This window comes from Gossypium hirsutum, chromosome D10 (genome assembly GCF_007990345.1).
Source record: "Gossypium hirsutum isolate 1008001.06 chromosome D10, Gossypium_hirsutum_v2.1, whole genome shotgun sequence".
Taxonomy (NCBI): domain Eukaryota; kingdom Viridiplantae; phylum Streptophyta; class Magnoliopsida; order Malvales; family Malvaceae; genus Gossypium; species Gossypium hirsutum.
The window spans coordinates 28,502,186-28,514,423 of record NC_053446.1 but is presented as its reverse complement, the minus strand read 5'-3'; the positions used below and the strand labels follow the sequence as shown (position 1 = coordinate 28,514,423).

General features: G+C 38.7%; 2 protein-coding genes across 2 annotated transcripts; both read right to left on the bottom strand.

Moving 5' to 3' along the window:
- Positions 1 to 782: 782 nt before the first annotated feature.
- On the bottom strand, positions 783 to 1,340 carry LOC107917307 (uncharacterized). The gene is made up of 2 exons (XM_016846672.1): positions 1,287 to 1,340; positions 783 to 1,160 (listed from the first exon to the last, which is right to left on the bottom strand). Exons 1-2 carry the CDS (start codon positions 1,338 to 1,340, stop codon positions 783 to 785), a joined length of 432 nt encoding a protein of 143 aa, XP_016702161.1.
- A 564-nt stretch (positions 1,341 to 1,904) lies between these two features.
- LOC107917308 (uncharacterized) lies at positions 1,905 to 3,776 on the bottom strand. Its single transcript, XM_016846673.1, has 5 exons — positions 3,693 to 3,776; positions 3,464 to 3,650; positions 2,834 to 2,965; positions 2,357 to 2,743; positions 1,905 to 2,257 (listed from the first exon to the last, which is right to left on the bottom strand). The coding sequence occupies exons 1-5, from the start codon at positions 3,774 to 3,776 to the stop codon at positions 1,905 to 1,907; spliced, it is 1,143 nt and encodes a 380-aa protein (XP_016702162.1).
- Positions 3,777 to 12,238: the final 8,462 nt, after the last annotated feature.

Sequence of the window (12,238 nt, the reverse complement as noted above, 5' to 3'; positions counted from 1 at the left end):
GTTTCTAATCTTCATAAAAACAAGTTTAGGGTTGAAGATTACCTTTGATTCGCTCTAAATTCGTTGATTGAAAATCTTGATTTAAAAAGCTTGAGAAATTTCAAAATATTTTTGGCTAGTTTTGAGAATAATTTTGGGTGAATTGATAGAGTATTTTGAGAAGAAAATTAGTTGGATCTATTCTCCGATGATAGATCTTTAAAACCATGCAAAGAAAATGAAATTTATAGCTCTGTAATCTGATGTAAATGGTATGACAAGTAGGCTAGATGCATTGTGTTTAAAACTGAAACACCCCATTAAAATTTACAAATTGGGGAATTTTCCTAATGGCCACTCCCACATTTCCATTACTTTACCAATTGATTATTTCCCTCTAAAATTCCGAATTTTAAGGTTTATTTGTCAAATAAATACTCTAGATTTTCCCTTGTTTTACAATTAAACCCAATTTAATTAATATTTAAATTTAACTCTAATTAACCCCCAATAAAAATTATTTTAAAATTCTTTTTCGACCCAAATTAATTATTTTTACTTATAATTATTTAATTACTTTAAAATTAATTTTCCAAAAATATTTGTATTTTTCTAAATTATTGTTTAATTAATTTTAGATGAAATTAACCTCCTAGATTAAATTAAAAATTACTAGGAACCCCATAAGTTCCTAGTTTCAAACTCAGAACCCGAAAAATATACCTAAAACTACTAGACTCGGTTTAGGGATATTACAACTCTACCCCTCTAAAAAGAAATTTCATCCTCAAAATTTACCTGAATCAAATAGATACTGATACTAATGTTTCATCACATTTTTCTGACTCCCAAGTGGCTTCCTCAGTCTTATGGTTGTGCCACAAAACTTTTACCAACAAAACCGTCTTATTGCGTAGCACCTTGACCTCATGATCTAAGATCACAACCGATTCCTCCTCGTACAAAAGATCATATCGAACCTCGATCTTCCCAACAGGAACAATGTGAGAAGGATCAGATCTGTACTTTCTTAACATGGAATCATGGAAAACATCATGAATACGCTCTCGCTCAGGTGGCAACAACAAACGATAAGCAACCGATCCAATTCGCTTAGCAACCTCATAAGGGCCAATGAACCTCAGATTGGGCTTACCCTTCCACCCAAACCTTAGAATTTTCTTCCACGACACAACTTTAAAAAATACCATATCACTAACCTGATACTAGATGTCTCGACGTCTCAAGTCAGCGTAGGACTTCTGTCGATGAGAAACAACCTTCAACCGCTCGCAAATAAGTCTCACCTTATCCTCAACCTCTCGAACCAACTCCAAACCCAAATTCCTCTTCTCCTCCATATCGAACCAACAAAGGGGAGACCTACACCTCTGACCATACAGGACCTTGAACGGTACCATCAAAATACTCCTCTAATAGCTATTACTATACGTAAACTTGACTAACTGCAAGTGACGATCCCAGTTACCTTTAAAGTTTATAACACAACTACAAAACGTGTTCTCAAGAATCTGGATCACCCTCTCTGACTAACCATCAGGCTATGAATGATAAGCTAAACTGAAATGAAGCTTCAAACCCAAAGCCTCATGCAACGGCTTCTAGAATCTCAAAGTAAACCGTAGATCTCTGTCTAATATGATTGAAATAGGAACACCATGAAGACGAACAATCTCCTGGATGTAGAGCTCAGCAAACTGAATCCATCGTGTCAGAGTCAAGGGAAAACCCGAAATGAAATCCATCGTAACCCACTCCCATTTCCACTCTGGAATCTGAATAAGCTGAAGTAAACCCGATGGATGCTAATGTTTCACTTTCACTCTCTGGCAAACCAAACATCTCGAAACAAAGTCGGCAACATCCTTCTTCGACCCAGGCCACCAATATAGAACCCAAAGATCCTAAAACATCTTATTCCCACTAGGATGTTTAGCAAAAGGACTGCTATGAGCCTCGGTAAGAATCAAGCGCCTTAGATCCTCATCCTCCAGAACACATAAGTGAACTCGGTAACACAGAACACCATCAGAGTTGAGATCAAAATCCCCTTGAACACCAAACTCAACTTGACAAATTCGACGAGCCAAACCCTTATCAAAAGGTTGACGATCAGGAATCTGTTGCGAAAGAATCGACCACACCTGAAGTTCAGCCAACAGACCACCATCATCAGAGATAGGCAACCTCGCAAACATAGCTCTTAAATCAACCAGAGACTTGTAACTCAAAGCATCTGCAACTACGTTCGCCTTCCCTAGATGGTACTCGGTCACACAGTCAAAATATTTTAGCAACTCGATCCAGCATCTCTATCTCTAGTTCAACTCCTTATGGGTTAGAAGATACTTAAAACTCTTGCGATCGGTGTATATCACACACCTCTCATTGTACAGGTAGTGACGCCAAATCTTGGTCGAAAAGACTAAGGCAGCCAACTCCAGATCATGAGTCGAATAGTTATACTCCTGCAGCCTTAACTGCCTCAACGCATAAACAACTACCCTACCCTGGTGCATCAGCATACAACCCAACCCCTTATAAGAAGCATCATTGTAGACCACATACTCTTTAATTGATATCGGCTGCGTCAACATAGCCGCTTCGGCCAAAACCAACTTTATCTTCTCAAAACACTTCTGCCTCTCATCAGTCCACTCAAAGGCAGTGTTCTTCTGAAGCGACTTCATCAAAGGAGTAGCAATGCTCGAAAACCCCTCAATAAAGCAACGGTAATTACCAGCTAACCCCAAGAAACTTCTAAGCTCAGAAACAGTCCTCGGCGGCTCTCAATCCAAATTCGCCTCACCCTTCTTCGAATCAACCCGAATACCCTCAGTTGAAACAACATGACCCAGAAAAGCCACCTCACGAAGCCAAAACTCACACTTGCTTAGCTTCGCATAAAACTGCTTCTCCCACAAAACTTGAAAAACCACTCCCAAGTGTTCATCGAGCTCATCCTCTGATCAAGAATTCACCAATATATCATCTATGAAAACCACTAAGAACTGATCAATGTAGGAGTGGAGTACTCGATTCATCATGTCCATAAATGCGGTAGGTGCATTCGTCAACTCGAATGGCATGACAAGAAACTCATAATGACCATACCGAGTCCTCAAAGCAGTCTTCATCACATCTGAATCCTTAACCTTCAACTAATAATACCCAAACCTTAGATCAATCTTTGAGAAAATCAAAGCTCTCTGAAACTAGTCAAACATATCATCAATCCTCAAAAGCAGATACCTGTTCTTAATGGTCAACTTATTCAGCTGGTGATAATCGATGCATAGCCTCAAAGTCCCAACCTTCTTCTTCACAAAAAAAACTGGTGCTCCCTACGGAGACACACTCGAACGAATGAACCCATGATCCAAAAACTCTTACAACTGTAATTTTAACTCTTTCAGTTCCTTAGGTGCCATGCGGTAAGGCGCAACAGACACCAAATCGGTACCAAGATAGAGCTCAATACCGAACTCAACTTCTCTATCCGATGGTATACCAGGCAACTCCTTAGGAAACACATCCGAAAAATCACATACAAGCCAAAACTCATCCAACCTCATATCCCTACTATCCGCAATCAGGATATAGGATAGATAAGATTTGCAACCTTTCCGGACCAACTTCTCAGCATGAAGCTAAGAAATCACATTCGGCAACAACTCAAATTTCTCACCAACAACTTCCAAACCACCAGCACCACATAGAGTCACGAACTTCACCTCACAATCCACCTTATCCCGATGCTTGGACAACCAATCCATACCGAGAATAATGTTGAAACCCTAAAATGGCAACTCAAAAAGATCAATCGAAAACACTTTTCCCTAAATCATTAGAGGACAACGACGATGTACCTGATCCACCACTACTATCACCTAAAGAGCTCTTAGCCATAACACTCGATCTACATTTTTTTACAACAATCCCTAACTCTCTAGCTACGTCTCTCAAGATAAACAACCTTCTTGCACCAGAATCAACTGGAGCTAGCAGAGGAAAAGACTTTAGCGTAAAAGTACCTGCAATAACATCAGTGGTCTCTCTAGTCCGGAGCTTCCTCACTACATCAACTTTGACTGGACCACCATCACCACCTTGAGCAGTACAACACTGACTCGCACCTCTACCACCATCATCTCTACCACGGCCTCTCCCTCGAGCCAGAGCAGGTGCAACAACAACAACAGCAACAAGTTGATCACGAGCAACAATGGTTATCCTCCACACGGTGCTCCATCGAACCACAAACAAGATAAGCACCTGTCATCCTCCAGCACTCACCGCGATGACGTCGACTTCAATGCTCATGTAACAGCCCCCTGATCAGCAAAACTAGCCTCAATTCTCGCAGCCTATCTATCCTAACCACGACCACAAGCAACATGTCTTCTAAATCTACTAAAATGACCTCTCTTTCCCTTACGATCAGAACCACTTGAAGCCTCAGTCGACCTCTTAACAGCTCCAGACGAAGCAGCTTTGGGCTCACGAATCTGTTGCAAAAGAACCGGCCCCACTTGAAGCAACAAACCCCCATCATCAGAGACAAACAACCTCGCAAACATAGCTATCAAATCAACTAGAGACTTGCAACCCAAAGCATCTGTAACTACGTTTGCCTTCCTCGGATGGTACTCAATCACTCATTCATAATCTTTCAGGAACTTGATCCAATGCCTCTGTCTCAAGTTCAACTCTTTCTAGGTTAGGAGAAACTTAAGACTCTTGTCATCGGTGTATATCACACACTTATCACCATACAGGTAATGACGCCAAATCTTGAGCGTAAAGACTACGGCAACTAACTCTAAATCATGAGTCGGATAGTTATACTCATGCGGCCTCAATTGCCTCAACGCATAAGCAACTACCCTACCCTTCTGCATCAGCACACAACCCAGTCTCGTATAAGAAGAATCATTGTAGACCACATACTCCTTAACGAATATCGACTGCATCAACACAGGTGCTTTAGTTAAAGCCAACTTCAACTTCTCAAAACACTTCTGCCTCTCATCAATCCACTTAAAGGCAGTGTTCTTCTAAAGCAACTTCTTCAAAGGAGCAAGAATGCTCAAAAACCCCTCGAAAAAGTTACAGTAATAACCAGCTAACCCCAAGAAACTCCTGACCTCAGAAATAGTCCTCGGCAGCTTCTAGTCTAAAATCGCCTCATCCTTCTTCGGATCAACTCGAATACCCTCAGCTGAAATGACATGACCTAGAGAAACCTACTTATGTAGCCACAACTCACACTTGCTTAGCTTTGCATATAACTATTTCTCCCCCAAAACTTGTAGAACCACTCTCAAGTGCTCATTGTGCTCATCCTCTGATCAAGAATACACCAATATATCATCTATGAAAACCACTACGAATCGATCCAGGTAGGAACGGAATACTTGGTTCATCATGTCCATAAATATGGTAGGTGCATTAGTCAACCAGAATTGCATCACAAGAAACTCGTAATGACCATAATGAGTTCTGAAAGTAGTATTTATCACATGGAAATCCTTAACCTTAAACTGATAATACCCAAGCCTCAGATCTATCTTTGAGAAAACTGAAGCTCCCAGAAACTAGTCAAACAAATCATCAATCCTCATTAGTAGATACTTATTCTCGATGGTCAACTTATTCAATTGGCGAAAATCGAAGCACAGCTTCAAAGTCTCATCCTTCTTCTTTACAAACAACACTGGTGCTCCCCATGGAGACACACTCGGATGAATGAACCCACGATCCAACAACTCTTGCAACTACAATTTCAACTCTTTCAGTTCCTTCGGTGCCATGCGGTAAGGCGCAACAGACACCGGAGCAGTACTGAAATAGAGCTCAATATCGAACTCAACTTCTTTATCCGGCAGTAAACCAAGCAACTTCTCAGGAAACACATCCAAAAAATCATAGACAACCCGAATCTCATCCAACCTCATCTCCCTACTATCCGTATTTAAGAAATAGGCTAGATAAGCTTCGCAACCGTTCTGGACCAACTTCTCAGCACAGAGCGAAGAAATTACATTCAATAACAACTCAAATTTCTCACCAACAACTTCCAAACCTCCAACACCACACAGAGTCACAAACTTCCCCTCGTAATCCACCTTAGCTTGATGCTCGGACAAACCAATCCATGCCCAAAAAATGTCAAAACCCTAAAATGGAAACTAAAGAAGATCAACTAAAAACACTTGTCCTTGAACCATTAGAGGATAACAATGATATACCCAATCCACCACTACACTATCACCTAAAGGGCTCTTAGTCGTAACATTCGATATAGATGTTTCTACAGTAATCCCTAACTCTCTAGCTACGTCTCTCAAGATAAACAATCTCGTTGCACCAGAATCAACTAGAGCTAGTACAGGAAAATACTATAGCATGAAAGTACATATGGTAACATCAGTGGCTTCTTTAGTCCGAGGCTCTCTCACTACATAAACTCTGGTTGGACCACCATCACCACCTTGAACAGCACAACACTGACCAGCACCTCTACCACCATCGCCTCTACCACGGCCTCTCCCTCGAGTCGGAGTAGGTGCAACAACTACAAGCTGATTACGAACAACAATGTCTATCCTCGGGTAGACACTCACATGGTGTTCCATCGAACCTATAACACCCGTAACCCATATCTGTCGTCGGATTAAGGTTATGGAGCATTACCGTACAAATAGAACATTAAAACATATATTTCATACATCATTGAAAACATATTATAATACATTCTTTCACATACATATCATTCCTTAATCGAACTCTCAAGGCCCTAGAAACACCTTAGAATTAATTTGGGACCAAATTGGAAACATTTGGAAAGTTTTAGAAAAAGTTAGAAAAATTTGACTATAAGGGTCACATGGTCGTATGGCTAGGTCGTCTAACCTTCGAACTAGGGACACACGACCGCGTCCCAGCCCGTGTCCTGAACTATGTAACTCTCTGAGTAGGGCCACACGGCCATGTCACATGCCCGTGTGCCAGGCCGTGTAACACTAGAATAGCCCCACACGCCTGTGTGTCAGGCCATGTGCTAGACCGTGTAACTAACTACCTTGCATGCAAAGGAACCTACAGGAGACATATGGCCATGTCACCAAACCATGTGTCACACGTGGCTGAGTCACACGCCCGTGTCTCAGACCGTGTGGACCTAAAATTTGCCTCTAATCAAGCCATTTCAAATACCAATTCATATATGATCCTTTAGGCCAATTGTCCACATATTCAAGGCATCATAACCCTATCAAAACATACATATAAATACCAATTCAAGAGTCCTAAATCAACTAACCAATATGCCATTCAAGGTACCTCAATTGCAATCATCAAGACATACCTAAACATGCATATTTTGCTACTTACCATTCATCAACTACTAGTTCCAAAAAAAAACTTACTAAACATACAACATAAGGTAGCTCAATGACACAAACCATATAATGATACTTATAAAATATTCTCATCCATTATCAAAAATAACCAAAAGGACTTTCTAAACCAAGCATTATAACCTATTATGCATACATGACACCAAAACACAAACACAATTATTTATTATTTACATATTCATCAAACATCGCTTTAAAACATTCTATATACATTTCAACCACAAATTCAACGACATAAGTTTATATATGCCACTACCCTAAGAGATACAAAAACTACCAATATCGATGGATAGTGTGAGCCGAAGGTTTTATCCGTTCAAAATGTCAGCAACGATGATCTACAAAAAAATCCACAAGAACAAATAAGCTTATAAAGCTTAGTAAGAACATAGTATATCATTTAATCTAACAATAATTGAACACGATTCATATAATATTCGATTCAGAGTTACCGGACTCTAAACAGGGCACAAAAGTGCATTCAGGGGTACTAAAGTACAAACAGACGCACGTATGTGCAATTCAATAATAATCTTCTATAAACATAATTATTAAAGCATCATAAATAAGTATACAAATAAAAATTTATTTACATATTAAAACACTACGAACTTACCTCAGCGACTAGGGCGTAGAAATGGACTCAACAAATCTAAGGCGATAGCTTTTCCCCAATCTAAATCCGTACGTGGTCTATCTTGATCTAAATAGAAAGTTTTAATCTATTTAATATCCCTAGTATTCAATTTAGTCCATATTTCATATTTATGCAAAAATTACTATTTCCCCCTAACATTTTAACTTTTCACAATTTAGTCTTTAAACTCATAAATTAAAATTTAAGCATTTTAATCTCTCATTCAAGCTAATCAATTTCTCTAGGCACTTAAACCAACCCATACCAACCATCATTTCATAACTTTAACATGAAGTTTTTACTATTTTTACAAACAAGTACCTAAATACAATTTTCATCAAAAATCCCTTTAGAAAACTTGTTTATTTATCAACAAGGAATCATATTCTATCATTACACATAAACAACCACACAAAAGCATTCATGGCATAACCCTCAATCCTTAACAATTTCACAAATTGATCCCTGGGCTAGCTAGATTAAGCTACAACGATCCCCAAAACATAAAAATCAATAAAAACAGGACTTAGAATCATACCATGCAAGCAAAGGACATAGCCGAACCTTTAAACCTCAATAATGGAGTTTTTCTAACCCTATTTTTGGTGGAAAAAAGTCTAAAAAGGATGATACAATTTTTTTACTTTATTTTAGTTTCATTAATTTATTTAATTACTATTTTATCCCTTGTTATTCACTTAAAATTAACTTAATTTGTGTCCATAAATATCCACTAGCTATTTGAATTGTCTAATTACCATCTGATTCCACTTACTTTTAAGTTTCATAGCCGTTTGGCCCTTTTAACAAATAGAACTCCAATTTTGTACTTTTTACGAGTTAGTCCTTTTCACTTAATTTATCATACAAACATCAAAATTTCTTAACAAAATTTAAATATGACCTTACTAACATTTGATAATATCAAAATAATAATAAAATAATAGTTTACTCATCAAATTTGTGGTCCCAAAACCACTGTTCCATTTTCACTAGAAACAGACTGTTACAGAACCACAGACAAGAAAAGTACCTATCCTCCTTTAGCACTCACCATGATAACATTGACTACAATACTCACATATCAGTAATGTAGTATCCCCCTGATCAGAAGAACCAGCCTCAACTCTCCCAGCCTGCCTATCCTAACCACGACCACTAGTAACATGCCATCCAGATCTACCGAAACAACCTCTCTCGCCCTTACAACCAGAACCACTAGTAGCCTCAGTCGACCTCTTAACAGCTCCAGATGAAACAGCTTTGGGCTCCTCCCTTAAAGTCTCCTCTAACGCACGAGCCTTCTCCACTAACTCGTCAAAAACCTCGATATTTTGAGCAACCAGGTAGAGCGTAATCTCACGATTCAACCCAAACCTAAACCTCTTCAACGATTCACCTCAGAAGACATAAACTCGGGAGCATACTGCCTCAATTGAACAAACTCAGCCTTGTACTCATCTATCGATAGAGTACCCTAAACACGATCCATAAACTCTTGTCTCCTAGCCTCGAGATACTGCTCGCCCAAAAATTTCCTCCAAAATGATGCTAAGAAGAGGTCCCAAGTCAGACGATCTAGCACAATGCCCCTCTCGATAGTCATCCACAATTTGTAAGCCTCGTCCGTCAGTAGTGACACGAAACAACCCAACTTATCCTCGTTATAGCAACACATCTTATCGAGAATATGAACGACACATTTTAACCAATAATATGCACGTGTCGAATCACTACCTCTAACACTAAGAAACTCATTACCTTCAAGAGCTCGTAAATGCTCCAACGGCAAACCTTGACGAGCTGGAGTAGCATTGGCACCAACGATACGTTGTAGTGCTCCTACCATCTAAGCATGAAGTGCTTGACGCGACCCATCTGAGCATCATCCCGCGACAGTGTATCGTCATCCATACCACCCCGATCACGACGCGAATCCATAAAGACTATCATATACTGAAAATAAGAGTAAAGAAAACGTACCAACAATAAGTAGCGACAAGAAATCGAAGATTAACTAAGTACAGTTCCTATAGGGCATTGTGTAATGCCCTAAAATTTTAATTTTGGGTATTGTGAATGTGTAACACAAAATATTTGTCTATTTTAGTGGTTATGTGTTCTGGGTGTGTTTGAAAGGTCCCAAGTTCAAGCAATGACTCGGGTAAATCATGGTATTTTTATGAATAAGCTCTATCTTTGGTCAGTAGGATTTTAAGTAAAAGTTGACAAATAATTAATAGAATGGGTCTGCTGGTCTGGTGGATAAGTGGAGTGTTGGTGTCAAGGAGGTCCTGTGTTCGAATCTTGGCGTGGGCATTATTTTTGTTCGTGCGTCCAGGAGAGTTTGATATGGACTAAAAATCTGAGTAGTGGATTTAGTGGGGAGATTGATGGAGAGAAATAAGGGATTGGGGTGGTTATCAAATATTCTATTCATCTTTATTTTTTTATTTTTTTCCTTTTCTTTTACTTTACCCAAAATCCCTCCACCCTCTTATCGATTTTCTCTTTATTGCTGCCAAATTTCTACTCTCTTTCACCCTTCATCTTCTTGATTTTTCTTTTCCCACTCTGCCTCGTGTCGCTCCACGTTTGTTTGCGATCATTCGGTAAGTTTTAGATAAGTTATTTGTCTCTGTTTATTAACTTTCTTTTGAAGTGTTTTGTTTATGCCAATTAGGGGAGTATTCAAGGGCTCGTAATCACCTATCGGAGTCTTAGTTTGTGTGGGAATTATTGTTCAACAGTTGAAGGTAAAGTTTAGTCGCTTATGAGTTAAAACCTCGATACAAGTTTGAATTAGGATCACATTATATGAGATTGAATTAGTGTTATTTGTTCAATTATAGGATTTGGACTGCTCGGGGACTGTTTTAGCATCAAACAAAACCAGGTGTGTACCCAAAATGCAGAAAATGAGATTCGGTGAAAAGCTGAAATTGCTTGTTGTTTGGACAGCAACAGTAGGCTAAATTTGAAAAATCACCATAAATTATAGAAATCGAATTAGAGGATGAAAAAAATATGGAATTAAATATTATTGAGTCTAGTTTCTCACAGAAGAAACAGTCCAAGTAATGGAATTGTAAAACATGAAATATAATAAATTTTGTGAGACAAGGTCAGAATGAATTTGGGTTCCCTTGTTCTGATTTTAGAAAATCATCAAAAATTGGAAAAAAATAATTAAGTGTTAAAATTTACATGTTTAAATTAATAATGAGTCTATTTTCAATAAAATCAAATGTAAAAATCATCCAAATTTTTTACTAAGAGATAATTAATTTTTAGCAAAGAAAGGTCGAAGCTGTCAAATAGAAGATCAGGGGTAAGTTTGAAGATTTTACTGTACTTATTGGCAAAACCAAAAATTCTGAAAATTTTATGGTAGAAAGGTATTTGAGTCTATTTTCAAATACATCAAGCATATCTTAATTTGGAATTTTGTAGCTCAAGATATAAATTATTTTGTAATAGTGACTCAAGTAGACAGTTTTGAAGGAACATATAAGTAAATAGTGAAAACATATATGAATATTTAGGTAGCACGGGTTACATTAAATTGACCACGTGGCCAAGGCCAATTTGGACCGAGTGGGCCACACGGGCAGACCATATGGGTGTGTGAGCCTATTTTCACTAAACTAATTACTAAGGTTGCACGGTTCGCCCAAGTCAACTGTGAACCTACTGTAGGGTCGGTAAGCATCACTTAGACCCCTAATTGTACGAACTGACTGTTTGATTTATATATGTCTTGAGCATGATGATAGTATGCTTGTATACTGAATTACTTATATGTAGTGATGTCTTGAGATAGCATGTCATGACTTGTATCTTGCATTGCGTGGGGTTGGGTTGATTATATTTGGAGGAACTTTACTGAAAGGCTCTTAAGCCTAACATACTGGCAGCTCACCTGTAAATTACTATTTTGTGCCGCATTCGGTACTATCTAGAGTGAATGGATGGGTGGGTTGATTTGATCCCTACATGAAGTGTAGGGTTGGACGGAGATGGTGTGTAGAGGTTTGTTGGGTAGGAATTTGTTATTGAATACTGCATGACTGCTACTGATGTTGTGATGCGCTAAGGCCCTACTGCATATTTGATATTGTACTGAGATGGGCTAAGGCCCAAACTGTTACTAGTACTGAAAAAGGGCTTAGGTCCAGAA